General features: G+C 37.0%; 2 protein-coding genes across 2 annotated transcripts; both read left to right on the top strand.

Moving 5' to 3' along the window:
- The first annotated feature begins 1,643 nt into the window (after positions 1–1,643).
- bcl6b (BCL6B transcription repressor) lies at positions 1,644–10,838 on the top strand. Its single transcript, XM_051900576.1, has 12 exons — positions 1,644–1,840; positions 2,452–2,507; positions 2,795–3,017; positions 3,702–3,935; positions 4,401–4,547; positions 4,669–4,840; positions 5,913–6,136; positions 6,253–6,365; positions 6,447–6,587; positions 6,849–6,979; positions 7,067–7,204; positions 8,832–10,838. The coding sequence occupies exons 3-12, from the start codon at positions 2,803–2,805 to the stop codon at positions 8,979–8,981; spliced, it is 1,665 nt and encodes a 554-aa protein (XP_051756536.1). The 5' UTR covers positions 1,644–1,840; positions 2,452–2,507; positions 2,795–2,802; the 3' UTR covers positions 8,982–10,838.
- Positions 10,839–11,639: 801 nt separating this feature from the next.
- Positions 11,640–23,753, top strand: slc16a13 (solute carrier family 16 member 13). Its single transcript, XM_051900578.1, is given in 8 exon segments — positions 11,640–11,951; positions 16,918–17,036; positions 17,573–17,814; positions 17,936–18,079; positions 18,164–18,420; positions 19,759–20,284; positions 20,951–21,267; positions 21,269–23,753. Coding segments are annotated over 7 exon segments (1,536 nt in total). The 5' UTR covers positions 11,640–11,951; positions 16,918–17,025; the 3' UTR covers positions 21,308–23,753.
- Positions 23,754–23,992: the final 239 nt, after the last annotated feature.

Below are 23,992 nucleotides of genomic sequence, written 5' to 3'. Positions count from 1 at the left end.
TTAGGACATGTTTACTGCACAATCTGGTTCAATCAGTCTACACAAAATTACTTATAGGAAGTTAACTTCCAGACTCCTTTGAGATGGCCTACTTAGATTACTAATGTATCCTCAGCGTATTGGAATTGATTGACTTTGGTGCAATACTCATCCTGCAATGCTTGTGCTATGGACATGAATGATACCTCAAATCGTGTGTTGAAGAGACATGTGAATGTGTCTATATATAAATATATATATATATATACACAAAGTCGCACAAAATTTTAATGATGGTTATGGGAGGAATGTGTCACAACACAAAATGTATCATATTCTTCTGCGTATGAGGCTGCATAGCTGCAGACCGATCAAAGTGCCTATGATGAGCCCTGTCCTCCATCGAAAGCACCTACAATGGGCACGCAAACATCAAAACTGGACCTTGGAGCAGTGGTCGCCTGGTCCAATGAGAGTTTCTTTTACATCACGTGGATGGCCGTGTACGTTTGTGCTGTTTACCTGGGGAAGTAATTGCACCAGGATCACTGTGGGACAATGACAAGCCGGTGGAGGGAGTGTGATGATCTGGGCAATGTTCTGCTGGGAAACCCTGGTCCGGCCATTCATGTGGATGCAAATTTGACATGTGCCACCTACCTAAAGATTGTTGCAGACCAGGTACACCCCTTCATGACGATGGTGTTCCCTGGTGGAAGTGCCTCTTTCAGCAGGATAATGCACCCTGCCACACTGCAAACATTGTTCAGGAATGGTTTCAGGAACATGAGGAAGAGTTCAAGGTGTTGCCCTGGCCTCCAAATTCCCCAGATCTCAATCCAATTGAGCATCTGTGGGATGTGCTGGACCAACAAGTTTGATCCACAGTGGATTCACCTCGCAACCTATAGGACTTGAAGGATCTGCTCCTAATGTCTACAGGACACCTTCAGGGGTCTTGTAGAGTCCATGCCTAGTCAAGCACATGGGGGACCCACCAATATATATTTTAAAAATTTAGCTGACTATAGTATGAAGTTCACTTAAAAATACATTTTGCAGCATTAGATTGCACAGTCCTAATCTGATCTTATGTTTGCCTTCATTGAACACAAGCTTGTCAGATGATCCTTATGGCAAACCATAAGAATGAAGTTGATGTATTTGCACAAACTTCCTCTGAGACAATTTCCCTTGTCCTGGACAGACACCGGGTCATGCGAGTTTGCTTTGGTTAGCTGAACTCCTGGACAGTGTTGACAGGACTTCTGACCCGTTGACAATGCACATAAGCCCACGCAGGCCAACACACCCGACACACTCTAACACACAAACCTACATTCCCTGGATTCTCCACATCCATACAAACATTTACAAAACACACGCACCATGCATCAAAAAGCACTCTACCCACTTTCCTGTCATCATTAAACACAAAAGGGCTCTAATACACAACTATAAATACTGACACACGGGGGCCTGGAGCCTTTTCCCGCTGAGCTTCCAGCGCGTGGGCAGAATAAGGAAGGTGGAGAGGAGGATTCAGGTTAGTGTTTTTTTTCCCCCTGATCAGAGACCATCTAGAGCCCTCATTCAGTCATTATAAGAAGCAGCACAAAACTGACCTAGGAGCAGTGTGAAAAGGCAGCTTAACTAACACAGGAAATAAACACCCTGACTGAATGAGACTTCCTGCACAGCGTTATAAAGGATACTCTCTCTTGGGTCAGACTGGTCAGTTTTTCAGAGACACGTTTGAGTGAGAGTCTTGATCGCGTGTGTGCGGCTTGTTTGAAACTGGGATCAGAAGAGAGGGGCTGTAAGAACAGGGCGGCGTGTGTTCTCGTCCCTGCTGGTCGGGGTGAGTTCTCAATTCAAACTTTTTTTATGCATATCTAGATTGTTTAGATGTTTTCTTGCAGACAAATCGCTTTACTTTTAGCATATGAATTCACATTTTGATTTAGCTCCTCAAAAAAGTGATGCTTTGGATTATACGTTTTGATTGTTATACTCAAACTACCTGCCAAATGTGGGAAAATTACTTTGATGCATCCTTACTCAGATTAAGGTGTTATGAATGAGGTTTCATCAGTTTTTATGGGGTGAGGCGCTTAGTATAGGCAAAATACAAATGCACGAATGACAGCGTGGTACTCTAAATTATTATTATGTGTTTAACTTTCTAAAAGGTGGTCTGGAATTTGGTAATTATATATATATATATATATATATAGTTTCTATAAAGTTTTACTGATTTGCCCATTAAATATTTTTGCAATACAATTGTATTGTGTATGATATCTCATGGTTTTGCAGAACGATTCTGGTGCTGGTACACTTAAAGTTGGTGAATTAATGAAGTTGTTCATAAAATGACATGCTTTTTTATGCTTTTTATAATTTTTTACTTGCTATTAAACTTGGTGCATATGGGTTAGCATGATTTATTTTCTTTATTTTTGATGGCAGGTACGAGTAGGGAGCTGGCCTCCCCAAATAGGTGCTTCTGAATCTCATTTTGACAGGTAAAATGTTCTTATGTTTACTAAGCATATTTTATGATAACTGTAAAGATTCACAGGACCATAATTTTAATAACTAGACTATTAGTTATTTAATTAACCTTGGCTTTGGTTTATATCTTTAATATATAATATATATAAATATAGCCTACATATTAAATTATAATATTATCAATACATATTTTAATTATTTCAAATAGCCTTCTTGCTAACTGGAATATATTGGAAAATATTATCTGTAGAGCTGAATTATTTGAAAAAAATGTTCGCAATATTCTTTATCAAAACAGGTAAATAAATGCAGATGGAAGAAGAACACAGAAGCCCCTCCGAGCACGCTGCAGCCGCCCATGTGATGGAGGTGAAAGGCTACATTAAGGAGTTCACCCGCCACTCTAAGGACGTGTTGTTGAACTTAAATGAACTGCGGCATCGGGACATCCTTACAGACGCCACGCTGCTCGTGGGCACCACCACGCTGCGCGCCCACTGCGCCGTGCTCATCGCATGCAGGTTGGTCATCAGGGAGTGCCAGGATGCACAGACATTCACTTTCTTCCACCCTCCCTCACTTCTTCTTTCCTGCCCCCCCTCGGCCATTTTTCCTGTTTGTGCCAAGACTTGCCTTTGTTCGAAGACAGTTAGATCACTCCTGCATGAGATCATCAGCCCCGCGGCACACATCTTTTGTTTCACAAGTTTTGTATTACAGCAGATAAGCTTCTGTATGGAAGCCCATTTCCGCCACAAAAGGGGGGTGGGTGGGTGTGGGAATCATGCTTTGGTAAACCATAATTTTCACATAAAAAGTCAAATTTATGGCATAAATATTCAAATTATGACATAAAAGTCAAAATTATGACATACCAAGTAATAATTTGACTTATAAGATTAAAAAGTAAAAATTTATGACATACTAAATCAAAATTCTGACATTAAATCATAATTATGAGATTAAAAGGTTGAAATTATGACTTGTCAATAGTCAAAATTAACATTTGAAGCCAAAATTTTGACTTTTTATGTCAATCTTAACTTTTTAATGTTTGTCAGAATTTGCTGTCAGTTGAAACTTTGCTTCTTTTATTAAGATCTTCCACGGTTTCTGTCTTCAAACTTTTTCTTTTGAATAAAGTGTTTTATTCCACATTCGTTACTTTTTCTTACCCCTAAATAAACATATCTGCTTTTCCACAGTGGATTCTTCTACACTCTGTTCTCTCGGCGAGCGGCCGGTGCTTGCGGTGAGCGGGGGTTTTCTCTTGCCCTGCCGGAGGGGCTGGACGCAGGCAGCGTGTCCCTGCTGCTGGACTTCATGTACACCTCCTGCCTCCCTCTCACGCCCCGGACGGTATCTGGAGTGCTCGCCGCTGCCACCTACTTGCAGATGGAGCATGTCGCAGACACATGCCGAGCATTTATTCAGCACAGGTGAGACTGAAGACCAAAGCAGAGAAGGTAGCGGACACAGAACACTGACAACAATTTGCAGTGAAAAAACCTCGCAATGATTTCTGGTTACATGAGTGACAATGCTACAGATTTAAACAGAACTCAACTTTGTGCCAATAAGCAGCAATGTGATGCAACAACTAACCTGTACACTCTTGAAAATAATTATTGGCATTTATGGTTCCATGAAGAACCTTTAACATCCATGGACAAAAGTTTCACAAATTTTCCATTGCACAAAAGTTTCTTTATAGTGGACAAAGGTTCTTTAGATTAGTAAAATGTTAGCCACACTAAGAAAAAAGCAAAGTTTCTCAGGGGAATGCAGTAGTTTTTGCAAGGGAACGTAAAAGTTTTGAAATATATTTTTGCCTCTCATCTCACTTTCATGATTTTATAAATGTTTGTTTGAACTATTTGCAAAAAGTTGTTTTTTCTGTGCAGTGAAAGGATCACTGTGAGTCCCTCTTTGATGGAGCCAGCCTCCAGAGCGCCCCTCGGTGGAAGGTCACCGCCTGCCCATCCCACCATCTTCTCCTCCCCCTCCAGGCCTGCTGCTGAGGCAGAAGATCCCATCCCAGACCGAGCCAGGTAAAAGGGTAATAGAGGGAATGTCTAATATCATGTGTTTGAATACATTTGACACTTCAACTATGTCTCATCTCAAAAATGATTATCAAAAGAGCATAAAATGCATCAACTGTATCTACAGGGTTCCAGGTGAGAGCTTTGCCTCGCTGGATCCAGGGACTCAGACCCTAAAATTAGAGGAATCGTCACCTCCAACCCCCTCCACGCCATCTCCAGACAGTCCTTTCCATTCCAGCGGGCAGCCCAACTCACCTGCTGAGTCCAGCGGCTGCAGTCTCTCTCCTCAACTAAAGGTGTGCATGTTTATAAATTATTTATCTGTGCGCATTATTATTTTTTAAAATTCATGTGCGGTCATAATCTTTAATCAAATACATTAACCTCCCATCCCCTGCACATGAAACAAGTGCCACAGCAGAGCGTAAGGACTAAATATCCTCCACAACTGACTGCAAACCGACAGATCTGCCTCCATTTAGTTAGAAACGCCCAACTTCCTATGATCCAAACAATTCCCGAGAACTGCAACGCATTAGTGCAGTGCAGAGCGACTCTCTCACACTGTATGACATGACAGACAACTAGTTGTCCAGTCCGGTTTCATTCACACAGTGTGGGTTTTCAGAGAATGTGGTTGCGAGTCCTGAAAATTTACAGGTGCGAGTTTGGTCATGTAAATAACTGAAATTTGTGTAAACGCAACCATATTAAAGGTCCAGTGTGTAATATTTAGGAGGATCTATTGACAGAAATGCAATATAATATACATAACTATGTTTTCAATAGTGTATAAAGACCTTACATAATGAACCATTATGTTTTTATTATCTTAGAATGAGCCATTTATATCTATATACACCGTGGGTCCCCTTACATGGAAGTCGCCATTTTGCGCCAGCATGTTTCTACAGTAGCCCTAAACGGACAAACTGCTCTACAGAGTGTGTTTCATCATTATGTTGTTCTTCTTCTTAGCTGGTGTTTTTAGAGGCAGCTTGCATCGTCACTACGTTGAATATGCACAAAGAAGAAGAAGAAGTAGTAGTAGTAGTAGTAGTCATCTTGTTTATTAGAAGATACATTTCTTAATTTATCTTTGTAAAGAAACCTCATTGCTTGACTGGTTACTCTCTGTTGTCTCAGACAACGACATCTTTGTCCTGTGTCGGCCACCGTAGCTTTTCTATATGCTTCGAAAGGGAGGGGTAAGCGGTGGATTGAGCCGTTGGTTGCAATTCGCAACCTCACCGTTAGATGCCGCTAAAATTTACACACTGAACCTTATACAGGACTCAAATACAGGACTGACAACCATATTCTGCTGCTGTGTGAATGTGAGCTAATTGTTATGTTTCATCCATACAGAAGCGATCTGAGAGTAAGCCTACTCCTGACCCAAAGGCCTGTAACTGGAAGAAGTACAAGTATATTGTCCTCAACCCTCTGTGCACCACACCTATAAAGGAGGAGGGGCCTGGAGAGGAGCTTCAAGCACAAAGCCACACCCCCTTTGTCAGTGATAGAATGGAAGCCTCATCTAAAACAGCAAATAACATTTTGACAGGGCAGGAGCCTGGACTGAACAATAGGTGTGTTTTGTCTCTTTTGACTTTTTAACTTCTGATATAACTGATTAAATATGTATTACGTTGGAATTAACAAAATTGCCAGTGCACTGTATTGACCATTGTTCTGTTTCCTCTAGGAAAACATTGTCTCTTCCATATAACACATCACAGCAAAAAATATCTTTTACTCCCCATCATGTTGTGGACCGCTGTTTGCAACCCCTGACCCTTTCGATCAGTGAGGATAAAGGTCAGTGACTTTTCTATGAATAGATGTGCTTAAAAAAATAAACAATCTTTTCTTACTTTTCATCCTCTTCCTTTTTAAAAGGTTTCTGCAGTCCTTATGTTTGTACCCAAATAGCCAATCAGAATCATTTATTGGGCCAACATTCAATCAAGTTTGAGAACCTCTCCACACAGCTCAGTTACACTGGAAATCAAGGCACAATCACAAAACCTTCCTGCTCAGGTGAGGCGCTTGACTAATGTTGGTTGAACATTGTAGTTGTGGAATCTTCTTTCAGTTGAGATTCATGAGGCACAGTTATTTGGCATTTTATATCTTACCTAAAACCATTTTTTTTTGGCTTTTAGTTATTTGTTTTATGCATTTTTATTTATGATGTCATTTTTATATATATGTTTGTTTTTAAGATGTTTTTAGAGGCTCTATATAACGTGACATCTTTTTACATTTATTATATCTCTCTTATGCTCTCTCTGACTCCAGGAGACAAGCCTTACCGCTGTAATGTATGTGGGGCACAGTTCAACCGGCCTGCGAATTTAAAGACTCATTCTCGCATCCACTCTGGAGAAAAGCCCTACCGCTGCGACACATGCGGAGCCAGATTTGTTCAGGTACATCTGCACAGAATTACATATATCATTCTTATTTTTGAGCATTTAAAATTATATTCTTGAAAAATGCATGTATGTGTGTTGTAGGTCGCTCACCTGCGTGCTCATGTTCTGATCCACACTGGGGAAAAGCCATATCCATGTAACACCTGCGGGACACGTTTCCGCCACCTGCAGACGCTGAAGAGCCACCTGCGCATCCACACCGGAGAGAAGCCTTACAGCGTCAGTATATTTGAACATATATATTTTAATATCTTTATATATTTTAATATAAATACAACATAGCAACGTACAAAGTCGCTGTTTGGATGCTGGCTATTATTCTAACCTTGAAATCCAGGATTAGGCATAAAATAATGTTATACTTATGAAAATTGGCTGAGAATTAAACAAATAGTTCTATCCTGGCTCAGAGGAAGAGGGGAATCATGCCTTTGTGGCAATTTTTCTGGTGATTAAGGGATAATACAAGAATTCTTCACCTTACACATGGTTCTCAAAGCCAAAACGCTATGAAATGAACATCATATTTTGTGAGAAAGTGTGATGCACTAGAGCAAAACAGACACTACTTTTGGAATCAGCATCCCAAAATTAGTAAGAATTAGTACGATTTTTAAAAGTGTAAAAAATCCTAATGGAGATATAATTAATTTTGAAGTTTTATTAAGTGTTAACAATGAGATTATGTGGTTTTTATAATCAATTAACACTGCTTTTGTCATTTTTTACAAGACTGACAAAATTTGTCACCAAAAAAGTCATTTGGTTTAACCACAATTTGGGTTTTACCGAATGACACTTTTGGTTATACCGAATGACGATATTTTCAAACAGTGCTAACAGGCTGATATCTAGCTAGCTAGTTAGTTAGCTTGCTAGCTAGCTAACAAAAGGAAAATTAAACATTTTATATTTAGTACAAGTTTTTAAAATATTAGAACATTTTCCATGTTTTATAGCAGTTGTACTGAATGACCTGATGTTTCAGGACATGCGTATGAGCAAGTGAAAACATGAATTTTTCAAATAATTAAAAGAAAGTTAGTTACTTTGCTTCATGACCATGTGATCCTTTGCAGGTGTCTGAATGATGGCACATCCTGTCACATGATATTGAGTGCATAGCTTGATCCAAAATGGCCTCTTTATATTGGTTACTCCGAATGACATCAATGACATTCTTTCTCATAACCATTTTGCACTATGTTGATATATGATGTTATAAAATCATGTCAGAATAAAAAATACATACATTTATTACATTTTAAGATATTTTAATCACAAATTAAATGGCTGTATTGGCCTTTGGACGGTTAAACCGAATGACCTTTTGACACTTCAAAATCTTTAAAATACCTTTATATGTAGCAAAATATAATTAAAACCTTTTGGATTCAATAAAAGAGATCTAGTTGTACTACCTTACATACTTTGGATGTCATAGCTTTGTTTTTTATTATTATTAAGGCCTTTGGACAAAAAAAATGATCCGTCACGTCACTGACCCATATATACTGTATATAGTTCTGTCATGAAACTCTAGATGGCGCAGGTTGATTGGTCCTTAACCCAATCTGCTTGCAGTCACATCATTCTCTGTAGGGCACAGCTGATTGGTTGCCAATGACCTTGCTGCTCAATTTTCAAATACTTTTTGCTGTAGCAGTTGCAGTGCGCTGTCAGAAACCCTCCACCTTCCCCAGCTCCACCTGTATAGATCTGCTACGGCTTATTCGTGTATGCTATATTGTGCAGCAGCAACATGTCTTGCTTGCTCCCAGCAGTGTGTCGTTGACAGGGATAATATATAATTAAATAAAATCTCTGCTCTAATCTTGTCTTCCAGTGTGAGAAATGTCACCTGCACTTCCGTCATAAGAGTCAGCTGAGGCTCCATCTGAGACAGAAACACGGCGCAATCACCAACACCAAGATCCGCTACAAGGTTCTGGCAGACCCGTACCAACCTGGACCCACCCTGCTACAAGCTGGCTAAGGGACACGGTCGAAACATCGCAGGCACCGTAGCTATATGCTCACTCTGCAGATAGGTCAAGACCGAAACGCTTAAGCTGAAGATTGATGGATCTATGAAACAGTATTGTAAAGAGTTTAAAGAGGTGGAGTGCTACATTCGAGGACAGCTTGACTAAAAATATACCAATGAATGTAATCTTCCAAGAATGTAGCACTCCTGCACTAGATGTGCTGACTATTATCTTTATTATTTGTTAAAATATTATTTATTTTGCTTTGCATACTTTCTGTTCCTATTGCTATTTAATCATATTTTATGCTGTTGCAAAAATTATTTTGTCGTCATATTGGCCACTTTTTCTGTGGCAGGGAAAATGGTGCATATCATTGTCAAAAAGTAACTATGTAGCCCTGTTCAGATTGTAATTGTTTCTTAGGGATATATATTTACAATTATATAATATATAATTACTTTTGTTCATTTTAACAAAAGTAATTATATATTAGCATGTCTAATCATTTTACTAGTCGGCCAAGTATCCAGGTCAGATGTTAACCTTATGTAAATAAGAGGTTGTGTTAACATTTTTTCCACATTGATAAAAAAAAAAAAAAAATCCATAATTTGGAAAGATAAAACGCAAGACAGAAAACCATTTAAATGATCTGGATGCTTAAGTTTTATCACTGAGGAGCTACACAAACGTGTTTTCCAGTCATCTCCATGAGAAACAATTTCCATCCGAATAGGGATTAAAGGCTCGTTCACACCAAGAGTGATAACTATAACGATAACTATATTAGCATTTAAACCAGTGCACAATATCGTTTTGTATATTCTATAAGCGTGTGCTGCAGTTTTATCGTCTGTCGCTTTAAATGCTCGAGATCTGAAAGCAGTATGGATTCTGAATGGCTGTCAGTGTTTTTATTGTTCATCACTTGGAAAAAAAATGTTCGGAAAGTGATTCCAACGGTATCGTTCTGCTGTGAATTGATCATTGTGCTGTGGACTTAGCTATTCTTTTATATTTAGAACAATGTTTAGAACTTTATAATTATCTTTATCGTTAAAGTTATCGTCCTTGTGAATGGGCCTGAAGCAGGTGAATTGAAAATGTTTCAGTACATATGGAAAGAAATGTAAAATTCTTTTTGTTGTTATTATTTAAAGATGGTTTGTGGCAGAGTGTGAAGATGTTTATTAGGAGATCAGATTGGAGATGTAAGAGGTGAATGAAGGTAAAAATTAGTGGATAAGAGGAATTCTGCATGAAAGTAGGAAAGATTATGAAGGGAAGACAGATAAAGAAGAAAGGAAGTGCAATTAAGGAATTAAGCAAGTTTGAAAAGGAAGAGAAAGATTAATTGTTATGATTTTTTATTAACCAATATGCGGTCATTTTAATATCTGTTTATTTATTATTTTTTTTATTAACTGTTCTGCCTAAATAGTGTTCTTCTTTGTTCATGAATCCATTCTGGTCCAATAACCAGAATGTCGAACTCAAATATAACCTCTTAGATGATTATTTACCAGTTATTCGGTATTTTAATGTACTAATTTAAAAGGCCTGGAGCCCATTTGTGTTTAAGTAACAAGAAGAAAATTTGTAGAGGATTAGCCTCTCAATGTATCTTTTTAAATAATACTTCTGTTTAAGAGAGCATTTCATGATTTTCATGGTGTATTATAGTTTCCAAGAGTCCAAGCAGGTTGAGGACTCATCAAACTAATATACATGTAAAGAGTGATGATGATGATGATAATGATGATAATGAGGATAATGATATCAACAAAATTGTGTTGCGCTCTTTTGCTGGACAAAGACAAGACCTATTTTATATAAATTAAAGTTAAATTAATTTCTTGTTATTGTGTGTGTGTCTGCTGTTCTCATGAAGTCCTGCTTCTTCACAATCACATGGACAGTGGGAGAGTCTCTCATTATAGAACTTGTTAAATCTGAAAGTAGTCAACTTACTAAGCATACAGAAATGTTTCACTACAATATCAAATCTAACTTCAGTGCCTATCTGATTCTTGGAGCCTAGAAGAACAAAGAATTCACCTCTTAGCCCTTCCTTCCTCTGATTAGCTCACAACTGAGACCCCTCGATTTACCCTAAAGCGTCTCAGCTTCTCTACGGGTGGTGCTGAAATAGAAACAATGGAGAAACTGGCACCTGTTTCCGGCCTTAAACAAAAACCTGCCACAAACGCACACACTGCCTGTCCATCCATATGTGTAGCTGTGTATGGAAGTTCAAACATTGAAACTGATTTACCCAAAGGCAAACATGTGCAGATCTTTGTCTATCTATCTATCTATCTATCTATCTATCTGTCTAATAACAACAATAAAAAAAAACAACAAAACTTTGTGACCACCTAAACCAGATCCACAGCACATAATTAATAAAATAATTATTAATTTTTTTATTAAAATATGTTTCCACATTTCAGAAGCTAATGATAGTCCAGTTTAAACCAAGTAAGACCAGTAAACAACCTTAGGCTGTTAGCAGGGATATCTAAAAAACATTGTAAAAAAAAAAATATGTTAGCATTTTTAAGTGTTTGGTAACTGATATATCCCTAACCATTAACGGAAACTATCACTAGGGGGCATTTGTTTCATACCATAGAGAACGTTAATCTTTACTGACAGTAGTTTAGTGCATGCCAGCATGCTGAATGTGCTGTTATTGACTTACTTGACCTAACGTTGCACGTGTAGGCTAGTTTATAAGTGATCGAGACCACATTCTTGAAAAAAGAAAGCTCGTGAGCGCGCTCTGGAGGAGGAGCTTCGCTGAAACTAAACCGGCACGTGCGCTTAATAGTCATGTCAAGAGCAGGTTAATAAGTAGACAGTCACTATCGAGGATGGCGTGCTTACAAATACTGATCGGTTGTCTATGCATTTAAAAAGATGTTTATTTGCTTTGACCAAATCATGACTCGAAAGGAAAAGGGATGATATGGGTAAGTAACGACCGATCTGTTCTGGACACATTTACCCGAAGCAAGATCTCATTTTGAAACGGATAATATTTTTGTGGCGGTGTTTTATACTAACAAATGATTGTATAATAAATCTCATGCAGTAAGCAGCAATGTTACATACTGTTTTGTCTAAAATGTTTTCCGTTAGTGTTTTGTTGCAACATATCTACTGCCAAATTGTGTGTATGTGTGGTACGTCCACGATAAAAAATATAAGCCTCAACTGTAATTATAACAACACAGTGTGCAAGATCAAGTCCATCAGTTCGTGTTTGCATTTATAGATATTGACGCCATGAATTTATTAATAAATCGTGTCAATGTCATATGTAGTGTGCTAACATCAACAATGCTGGATAACGAACGACGCAGGAAGTGGAACTAGATGGATGTGTTACGTCACTAAACAACAAGAGCTGCGGTCACTTTACCCAATTAATATACGTTAAATTATTATGATTGTTTAGCATTGGGCGTATTTTTACGTGTGAACATTTGTTTTGTTTAACATACCATATACAGGTGCTGGTCATATAATTAGAATATCATCAAAAAGTTCATTTTTTTTATTATAAATTATTTTTAAAAATGAAACATTCATATATTCTAGATTCCCTACATGTAAAGTAAAACATTTCAAAAGTTTTTTTTTTACATTTTGATGATTAGAGCGTACAGCTCATGAAAGTCCAAAATCCAGTATCTCAAAATATTAGAATATTTCCTAAGATCAATCAAAAAATGGATTTGCAAAACAGAAAAGTTCAAGTTCTTTAAAGTATGTTCTTTTGTGCACTCAATACTTGATCGGCAGGACATATTACAGCAAATGACTTGCTCCTAGCACAAATTACTGCATCAGTGAAGTGTGGCATGGAAGTGATCAGCCTGTGGCACTGCTGAGGCACTATTGAGCCTTCAGATCATCTGTATATTGTTGGATCGACTGTTTCTCATCTATCTCTTGAAAATATCCCATAGATTCAGGTCAGGCATATTGGCTGGCCAATAAAGCACAGTAATATCATGGTCAGCAAACCACTTAGAAGTGGTTTTTGCACTGTGGGCAGGTGCTAAAGTCCTGCTGGAAAAGGAAATCAGCATCTCCATAAAGCTTGTCAGCAGATGGAAGCGTAAAGTGCTCCAAAATCTCCTGGAAGATGGCTGCATTGACTTTGCACTTGATAAAACACAATAGACCAACACCAGCAGACGTCACGGCCCCCCCAAATCATTACTGACTTCAGAAACTTCACACTAGACTTCAAGCAGCTTGGATTCTGTGCCCCTCCAGTCTTCCTTCAGACTCTGGGACCATGATTTCAACATGAAATGCAAAATTTACTTTTATCTGAAAAGAAGACTTTCGACCACTGTTCACTGTCCAGTTCTTTTTCTCCTTAGCCCAGGTAAGATGCTTCTGACGTTGTCTTTGGTTCAGAAGTGGCTTGGTAGTCCTTTTCCTGAAGATGTCTGAGTGTGGTGACTCTTGATGCGCTGACTCCGGCTTCATTCTACTCATTGTGAAGCTCTCCCAAGTGTTTGAATCGGCTTTACTTGACCGTATTCTCAAGCTTGCGGTCATCCCTGTTGCTTGTGCACCTTTGCCTACCCAATTTCTTCCTTCCAGTCAACTTTGCATTTAATATGCTTTGATACATCACTTTGTAAACAGCCACCCCATTCAGTAATGACCTACTGTGACTTACTGTCTTTGTGGAGGGTGTCAATGATTGTCTCCTGGATCATTGCCAAGTCAGCAGTCTTCCCCATTAGTGTGGTTTCAAAGAACAAAAGATACCCGGAATTTATACTGTAGGGATGGTCATTTAATGAAACTCAAATGTAAATATTCTAATATTTTGAGATACTGGATTTTGGACTTTCATTAGCTGTACGCTCTAATCAACAAATTAAAAAAAAAAACTTTTGAAATGTTTTACTTTACATGTAGGGAATCTAGAATATATGAAAGTTTCATTTTTTTAAAATAATTTACAATAAAAAAAATGAACTTTTTCACGATATTCTAATTATATGACCAGCACCTGTAATATTTATTTTACATCCGGAGATCGAGTATGTAGACCGGTATTTTAAAACTCAGATTTAACATCAAACAACGAAATAAAATGTTTAAAATAATTTTAATTTCCATATTTTTCCACATATTTTTTTCATAATGTTTCTCATAAATGTTCACTAGCACAAATTAACACATGACAATATTTCAAAGTCCTCAAATTTTAATTCATTTTATACATTAAAAAAAAAAAAAAAAAGTGATATAAACATAATGGCGTTACGTACTGAGGTGTTGCGTGGACAGAAGACATCTGTTTCTTGCGAAAGGCAGAGGAGATTGATAGAGAGGGCAAAGGGTAAGTGTGTCATGCTGTTTTTTGGCTGTTATTTTTGCTATTCCTTTTTATTGTGCATATATGTTTCTATAGGTGCACATTGGACATTTAAAATGGAAATATAGTGTAAACTGTAAACATTTTAGTAATTTTAAGGAAACATGATGCTAAAATAAAAATCTTTTAATAATCGACCAGCAATGTAATTTAAAAAAACAAACAAACAAAAAAAAAAAAACATTATCTAACTGGCTAGTTTATGCACAAATTGCACATATATAACAATATTTTTGTAGTATGTATATTATATAATATGAAAGTAAATGCATTGATATGTTTTACAGTATAATTTTAGTTTAGTATTATAATAATAATAATAATAATAATAATAATAATTATTATTATTATTATTATTATTATTATTATTATTAATATGTGCTTTTTTGGTAGGTGTAACCCAGGGGTGTCCAATCCTGCTCCTGGAGAACCACTGTCCTACAGAGTTTAACTCCTCAACACACCTCTGTGGAAGTTTCTAGTATGTCTTGTAAGACTTTGATTAGCTGGTTCAGGTGTGTTTAATTGGGGTTGGAGTTAAACTTTGCAGGACAGTGGCCCTCCAGGAGCAGGATTGGACACCCCTGGTGTAACCTATAATCTAAATAATTTCATTATTTACTACATTTTTAATAATAGTAGTATTTTTATTTTAATATGCAGTGTGATTGCTATTTTATGCACAGCAAATATTGTAATGTATTTTAAACTGATATCTTGTTTTTCTACAAATGTTGTTAAAATATAAAAAATCAGAATTTTTTTTTATAGACGACCCAGCGGTGACAGGTCAGAGTCCACCTCATGTTCAACACTTTATTTCAGGACTAAATTAAAAACTTGTTCAAAATCACAGTAATCTACTGGTGTGCATGTGTGTTAGAGGAAATTAGACCAGGACAAGAACTGACCCCAGACTGATAAATGAATATAACGCATCTTAGTTTTAGAATTTAAACCGGTAAATGTTTATCAGCACTGTGGCAGAGTGAACAGATGTGTTTAGTTTCTAAGTGAAGTTAAAGAGACCGTGAACAGTACAGACTAATTATTTGCCAAGAAACACCAGCCTGTGTAGTAGATATGAAAAATGGTTAAAGGTCATGGAAGGACCTTTATGTACCTGCACTAGTCTGACATTTTCTTAGTCCCCTACTTCTCTTAAAGGGATAGTTCATCCAAAAATGAAAATTTACTGTTAATTTACTCACCCTCAGGCCATCCAAGATGTAAGTGACTTTTTTTTTTTTTTTTTTTTCATTCAGTAAAACAGTAAAGAAGATGTTTAGCTGAAACCGTAGTCCTTGGTGAATTATATAATACAAATTCAATGGCTACCGTCATTTTGAGATTAAAAAAAAAAAAAAAAAAAAACATCTGCAGACAAAACAAAATTTATATCCGCAGCTCCTGACGATACATTGAGGTCTTAAGAAGCAAAACGATCAGTCTGTGCAAGAAACTGAACTTTTACAGCATTATTACCTATAATTTACAGCCTCTGCAATTTTTCTGAGCGAATTCAGGACACCTGCACCGCGAGCTTTCTGTTGCATAATGAACTTAATTGACTTACGTTATATGAATCACTGAAGAAGACCATGGTTTCAGCTGAAATTTTTCTTTACTGTTCTACTGAAGAAAAAAAGTCACCTACATCTTGGATGGCCTGACGGTGAGTTAAGTAACAGCAAATTTTCATTTTTGGGTGAACTGTCCCTTTAAGGCGAGACAGTACAGGCCAAAACAGTTTTTCTCCTCAGTCTGAAATCTCCATTTCAGCAGCTTTACATACACCAAATTGTACGGTTTTATTCATTTCTATGTTCTGAAGGTTTTTACAGAGGGGTTTGTTCATATGTAATTCGCCTGATTTTTATATAACACATTTATTCCTGTTTTTTTTTTTTTTCTGGCTGTTGACAGCATTTTCATATTTATGGAGTGATTAAAAAGAGAATCTCCTGTAAAAACCTTTATCTCTAATATGTCAATAAAATGAAACAAAAATGTTGAGCCTGGCTTAATTCAGTGTTCAAATTTCTGTTCTGGACATTTATGCAAATTAGTGCATGTGTAGTTAGATAATGCATCATTTGCATATTTAAATATAACATTTCAGAAAACCTGTAATACAAAAAATGTTTGCAATTCTTAATGTAAAACCAATCAACTGGGGCAGTATGGTGATATCTATTATTTATTATAGGCAAAAAAAAAATGCATCCATCCATAAAAAAAATGATTCCATACGACTCTAGGGGGTTAATAATGGCCTTGTAAAGCAAATCGATGCATTTGTTAAGACAAGTCTTCCACGACGTAGTACACAGTGCCATGACGTTCTACACAATTACATGACATACAACATGTAGTTCATCATGTCATTGTGTAGAATGTCATGGCATAATCTATACACAAACACATCGATTCGCTTCAGAAGGCCTTTATTAACCCTCTGGAGTCGTATGGAATAATTTTTTTATGGATGGATGCTTTTTTTTTTTTTTTTTTTTTTTTGTCTTCAGAATTTGGGGTACCACTCACAACCATTATAAACCTTGGAGGACTAAGGATATTTTTAAATATATCTCTGATTGTGTTCGTCTGAAAGAAGGTAGTCATATACACCTAGGATGGCTGGAGGGTGAGTAAATCATGGAATAATTTTCATTTTTGGGTGAACTATCCCTTTAAAGAGGACCTGTTATGCTTTTTTTAACATTTTCAACTTTTTTTAGTGTTTAATGTTGCTGGTTTGAGCATGAAAAATGTCTGCAAAGTTACAAAGCACAAAGTCACTATTTTTCTCTATATCAGTGAACACTGTTTTTAAAATACCTTATTTAAATAATTCCTGCCCAAGGCATACACAAAAATAAAGGGGTGAGGCCTGGTTGAAACTCGCGGTTATGATAAGGGGCATTAAGAAATGCTCTCAAAGTGGTTGACCAAACTGTTTGACTGATCCTGCCGACCAATCAGAGTACACTGATAGAGACAGAACCAAAACAGAGCGTTACTGACAGACTGTGAAGAGAGGTGCTGCAACAATGTCAAATATGTGAAAAATAAGGTATTTTTGAACATTCAAGCATAAAAACCCTATTCTAGTAGACCCCAAAAACAAAATCAAGACTTTGTAAAAGCGCATAATATGGCCTCTTTATTCTGTTTCTTCAGTACAGAGATGGAAAAGCCCCAAGAGATGCAGGAAAAGCAGCAGTCGTCCCCGCAGATGGCGGCACCTGATGGGGGTTGGGGCTGGGTGGTGGTGGGGTCTCTTTTCGTGATTTCTGCCCTGGTGTTTGGGATCATCCGCAGTCTGGGTGTCTTTTTCGTGGAGTTTGTGCTGTACTTTGATGAGAGTGCTCAGGCAGTGTCATGGATAACATCCATTGGGTTGGCCATGCAACAGCTAATGAGTAAGTTCATATGCACAAATTCATTCATGACATATGTCTATATCAACAAACAAAATATGGTAAAACAACACATTTTGTCTTGCCACATCCAGTGAATTACATATGTCTGCAATGCATACAGGTCCAATAGGCACAGCTTTATGTAATGTGTATGGAGCTCGTCCAGTTGTTATGATGGGAGGATTCCTCTCAGGCCTGGGATTCATTCTGGCTTCCCAGGCAACATCTCTTTTACATCTTTACCTGACCATGGGATTAATTTCAGGTAGATGCTCTTGTAAATAGTGTGCTTAATATTAGCCAATTTTGGGATCCTGATTTGTGTTCTTACTCTGTTTATGTGTGTCAGGTTTAGGCTGGGCACTGGTCTTCACTCCTACTGTTGCATCAGTGATGCAGTATTTCACCATGCGGAGATCTCTAGCCATGGGCCTGGGCTTCACAGGCGTCGGTCTTGCCTCTTTCGCCTTCTCCCCGCTTTTTCAATATCTAGTAAAAGTTTATGCTTGGCGTGGGGCCTTGCTTATCCTCGGAGGCCTCAGCTTCAATATGATCGCTTGTGGAGCTCTCATTCGACCTCTAGGGAATCTAAAAGTTGGGAACAAGGTATGTGTTTTGATATATAAATCAATAAAATTATATAAATAAATGATATAAAGATTTAAATTTCAAATAAATGAAGCTTTTTGTTAAAACCAAAGAATCCTGAGGAAAAAAATGTATCACAGTTTCCACAAAAAAATTAAAGGGATAGTTCACCCAAAATTGGAAATTCTGTCATCATTTACTCACCCTCATGTTGTTCCAAACATGTATGAGTTTCTTTCTTCTGTTGAACACAAAAGAAGATATTTTAAAGAATGTTGGTATCAGACAGTTGATGGTAGCTAAAAAAAAAGGCTATTTACACTAAGTAAAATAGATGCTATTTACACTAAGTGAAAATAGCATATTTTCTTAGCGATAGATGCTATGTACACTAAATGAAAATAGCAATGTATTCTATTTACACTAAGTGACAATAGCATATTTTCTTAGCGATAGATGCTATGTACACTAAATGAAAATAGCAATGTATTCTATTTACACTAAGTGAAAATAGCATATTTTCTTAGCGATAGATGCTATGTACACTAAATGAAAATAGGGATTGATTCTATATACACCACGTAAAAGTGTCAGTTCTTTGCAATAAGAGTAGCCTAAATAGTAATTAGATGTTATCTTTTCATTGGCAGATACCATTTGCACCTCAGTATTTTTGTACATTAACGGGATGCAATAATATCATAGTGTAAATTATTATATATAATAAAATTTATTAAATGAATGCTGCCTTATTGGGAGAATAAAAACCCTCCCTACACCTTCCCCTAACCCTACCCAATAAACACTTTTATTATTATTAAACACTCGTTCGCAGTTCATTTCCACTTTTAGAACATTATTTTCTAACTTTATTTTCATTGAAAATAAAGGCAAGCTCGGCAAAAGGTGGATTCGAACCCACATCGATTGCGTTAAAAGCCAGGTCTGTAAGCCCTATTTGCTACTGCTGCGCCACTGGAGACATTGAGTTCTGTGAGTCTTTTTTAAAACTTGAGTGGCCCAACCAGACATTAGTGGGCAGAGTTGGTAAATAGGGTTTACCAACAAGGGACGCTATTTGCACTTAGTGTAAATAGACACTCCAATAAAAAAAAAAATACTATGGAAGTCAATAGCTATTGTCAACAGCCTGGTTACCAACATTTTTAAAATATCTTCTTTTGTGTTCAACAGAAGAAAGAAACTCATAAAATTAGTTTGTATTTAACAATTATTAATAGACACATATTAGAATTATGCAATTATATACATTTTTTATTTAAAAGAAATTATTTATATTTATATTATAGAGATTTAATAATGTCTAATAATAATTTCTTTTTGTGCTTTATTCAGACTGAAAAATCAACCAACCTCAACAGATGGTCTTTTTTACGCTCCCGTATCTACGAGTGCTTTGAGCTTTCCCTGCTTTCACACCGAGGCTTCGTCACGTATACCGTGGCCATCACCTTCTTCAATGCGGGCTACTTCATCCCCTACGTTCATCTGGTCGCCCACAGCCGTCACATTAATTTCACTGAGTACCAGGCAGCCTTTGTAATCTCTGTAACTGGTGTGGCAGACATCATGGGCCGCGTAGCCTCCGGCTGGGCCTCGGATCTGGGCAAAATGCGAATGCCCCACATGCTGGTGGTGTGGACTGGGTTACTGGGCCTATCTCTGATGCTCATTCCTGCTGCTGTGAGTTACCCAGGACTGTTGGTGGTCAGTGTGGTCTATGGGTTCTGCGCAGGAGCGATGACGCCGCTGGCCTTTGCGGTAGTGCCGGAGATCGTAGGTATCGAGCGAGTGCTGGGAGCCCTTGGCCTCCTGCAGCTCATTGAGAGTATTGGAGGGCTGCTGGGAGCACCACTGTCTGGTAGGAGCTCATAAGATCATTACAATATTTTTATTTAAAGAGGACCTATTTTTTTACAGTCTTGATTTTGTTTTTGGGGTCTACTAGAAATTGAATGTTCAAAAACGACATCATTTTTCACATAATTTACATTGTTGCAGCACCTCTTCTCCCAGTCTGTCAGTAATACTGTTTAGTTCCTGTCTCTATGAAGCCCCTTCTCCCCAAAAACACAGTGTGCTCCGATTGGTCGGCTGGACCAGTGTGTTGGGATTGGTCAAGCATTTCGAGCGTGTTTTGGAAATGTCACGCCCCTTATCATAATCGAGTTTCAAGACACTACTAGGCCTTGTCCCTTTATTCTGCGTATGCCTTGGGCGGGAATTATTTAAATGAAGAATATTATGATGTGTTCATTCCTGGAAGAAGACTCAAGACTACAATGGAGGCGTTTCAGGGAGTTCAGGAACAGTGCGCACTGATATAAAGAAGAACTCCCTTTGGAGTGACTTTGTGCTTTGTAACTTTGCCGACCTTTTTCATGCTCAAACAGCAACATTACACACTAAAATTTTTTTTAAAAAAGCATAAGTGGTCCTCTTTAAAAGGCAGACAAAATTGATACAGCTGTTTAAATTCACAATTAGCACTGAAATGATTGTTCCATCTCCATTTTTTTCCTCCTAGGCTGGCTGAAGGACTACACTGGAACATACACAGTATCTTTTATCACTGCTGGAAGTTTCCTCGTGTTAGGTACGTTAGTTACAATGACTCTTCCCTATTTCTGGTCTTGTACGGCCCCTCCACCCCCATCACCATCAAAGAAGTCATCTCAGGATTGCTCCATGGAAGATGGACTACTCAAACCAACCATATCCTCTTACTCTGTCCCTGAGAAACTGTGCCCCTTGGATGATATGCTTTGCACAGATACGGAGTTAAGAATCTGTTCTAAGAGAGATGTTACACATCCAGAACAAGAACGAGAAGAAATACCCTTAGGAAATGATGCATCTGACTAATTTTAAGGAAACATTATGATTTTGTGATGTAAGAAAATACCTAATGGTGGTAGTGCTAGTTTTAGAAGGATATTTGGCATTATATCAAACAGGATATAGGCAAATATTGGAATTGGAATATTGGCCAAAATGGTTTTAAAACACATTTTGCAGTAAAACTTTTAATGGATCATTTCATACAACTTCTACATTTCAGCAACATTTCATACAAATTTCCCCAAAGCAAAATAATATATATAATTTGCTATTAGTGCTTTTCGGATAAAAACAAGACAATCAATCCGATAGATGCTCTCAGGTTTTGAGAGTTTGAAAGCAGCAGTTTATGGCTCAGTTTACGGCTCAAATGTGCAGTTAGCCTAACCTGTATAAAGTTTAAAACAAATCTGTCTAAATGTAAAAAATGTGGTTAATTTAATGATTCCATGAATATACAAGTAGACATACACCATGGTAAAACCATGTTTTTTAGACATGCACCATAAAATTAGTGCCCTCCGAAAGTAATACAATAGGAAAATATCAGCATAAATCCTTATGATCTAAATGCAACAAAGTAGCTTTGATTATCATTAAAGACCAGCAATAGTGCTGTTATTTTTGATTTATATAATAATAGCAATACACAAACGTCACATTCAGACACCAGCAGCTGTGCAGTGTTATTTTAGTATCATTGAGATACTATTATAGTTTTTATTTTATGTAAAGGTAATGTGCAAAATGTAGCACTTGGAATGCTGTCAATTTGTAAATTCACATTCTAAAAAAAAGCCCAATTCTAGATTGGGAAATTTCCCATCCCGTTTTTCCCATCACCATGTCCCTTTAGGGACTCTGTAGAACTCTCTATTTTTTGTTTAACAAAATATCTTTTTATAGTTTTTCTTAATGCAAAATCATTACAAAATAATGATTTGTGCTGATATTGTCCTAAAGGTCAATATTTTCTTAGTCATTTTTAAATTTATATAGGGCACTGTATATCAAATACCATGGTAGCTATTACTATCTGACGCCAGTACACTGTTTTATTTTTATTTTCATTTATTTTATTTACTTATAAATAAAAAAAAAAACATTTTTTATTATTATTATATTATATTATATTATTAGAATTTTAGTATTGTAATAGTGACATATTTGACCTCTGGCACTTTCTGACAGGAAGCTGATTATGATGCACATGTACAGCTTCAGGTTTTGGTGAAGTAAATGACCTTTGTGGTTTTTATCAATTTCAGTTATTGAGGGGCATTTTGTATTCAAGGCTAGTCAAACATGAGGACTGCTAGCAAGAACTTTCTCGATTCCAAACAAAGCTTTTACCTGCTTAGTCATCACATATCAGACATGTTGTCACATCAAGCAAAAGCTAAGATAAAGGCAAAACATTTTCTTGTTTGGTGTTAAAGAGGCTAGTTATAATATACAAAGACAGGGAAGGCAAGCTAATGCTAGCGTAACATTGCTAATCCTGTTCAGCTCCTTATTCTTTCTCTCTTTCACACACTGCTTACATTTCCTTGATTACATCTGGTTTTTTCTTGTTCTTGAGTTGCATAGAAATATGTTTTCAAGATGTTCTTTTACATTCCAGGTCTCAGAGTATTGACGTAGTTTATCCACTGAGGTCGCTGACTTAAATTCACTTATGAATCATTGACCAAAGTGTTTGTTACATATTGTGTTCTTCAAAGCCTTTTCTTTTTGTTTAAATGTTTTATTTGACATAATACAAGAGATTTACTGTGCACACACACTAGTGTAGATTAATTTCTACCTTGTTAGTTCTCTGCTTCACATGGAAAACCCTTGAATACTAGTCAGAAATGCTGTTTTAAAGACACACTTCTCATAAAACCAAACACATGAGCCTTAATCTTCATAGACTGAGAGTCACTGAGCTCAGCCACTGCCAGACTTTGCTTTCTCATGTGAGAGGCTCTTATTGCATTGAGATTGGCTGCACACATGCTAAAGGCAGCACTGCCTTTATGCAATTAAACATGCAGTTTAGCCAGTAGACCTCAGTATGCTGGCATAGTATGAGAAGTGAAACTCCTCTTGAAGTTGGATCAGTTCAGTAGCGTTATAAAGACAGCTTGACAGCAGTGCAGTTCAATCACAGTAGGTCTATTAGCATTGGATTGCCAAAGCAGGCAACGACTTTAAACATTTCATCATCTGGTTCTTTGAAATGTATAGCTTTAGAACTACACTGCACAAGTTGACTTTTGATCTAATTGAAAGTGTGAGTGGAATTTGTCACCTGAGCCGATCCGGAAGTCTTAACTTTTACCAGCGTACCAGCTGATAGCATGTGCCTGTTATGCTTTAATTTTCCAGGAAGAGCACTGTGTGGTAAGACGCGGTTAGGTTTTATTGGTACAATTAAATCTGTGTTTTAAGTAGACAGATTTGTGTTTTAATGTGGTTAAATAAAATGCTATTTGAAAAAAGTCTCTTAAGCTCACCAAGGATGTTTGTCAATATAATTTATGAAATATACATATTGTGAAATATTATTACAATTTCAAATCACTTTTACTATTTTAATATAATTTAAATTGTAATTTATTCCTGTGATGGCTAAGCTGAATTTTCAGCATCATTACTCCAGTCTTTAGTGTCACATGATCCTTCAGAAATCATTCTAATATGCTGATTTGCTGTTCAAGAAATATTTCATATTATATATTAT

Source organism: Ctenopharyngodon idella, chromosome 7 (genome assembly GCF_019924925.1).
Source record: "Ctenopharyngodon idella isolate HZGC_01 chromosome 7, HZGC01, whole genome shotgun sequence".
In the NCBI taxonomy this organism is placed as follows: Eukaryota; Metazoa; Chordata; class Actinopteri; order Cypriniformes; family Xenocyprididae; genus Ctenopharyngodon; species Ctenopharyngodon idella.
The sequence above is the reverse complement of the archived record's forward strand: the minus strand, read 5'-3'. Positions and strand labels throughout refer to the sequence as shown.

Excerpts from the sequence above, each read along its gene's own strand:
- bcl6b (XM_051900576.1), top strand. The coding sequence starts at position 2,803 with ATGCAGATGGAAGAAGAACACAGAAGCCCCTCCGAGCACGCTGCAGCC. Across the intron at positions 4,841-5,912 it reads GTCTCTCTCCTCAACTAAAG|AAGCGATCTGAGAGTAAGCC; the intron begins GTGTGCATGTTT and ends TCATCCATACAG. Across the intron at positions 6,366-6,446 it reads TTCGATCAGTGAGGATAAAG|GTTTCTGCAGTCCTTATGTT; the intron begins GTCAGTGACTTT and ends CCTTTTTAAAAG.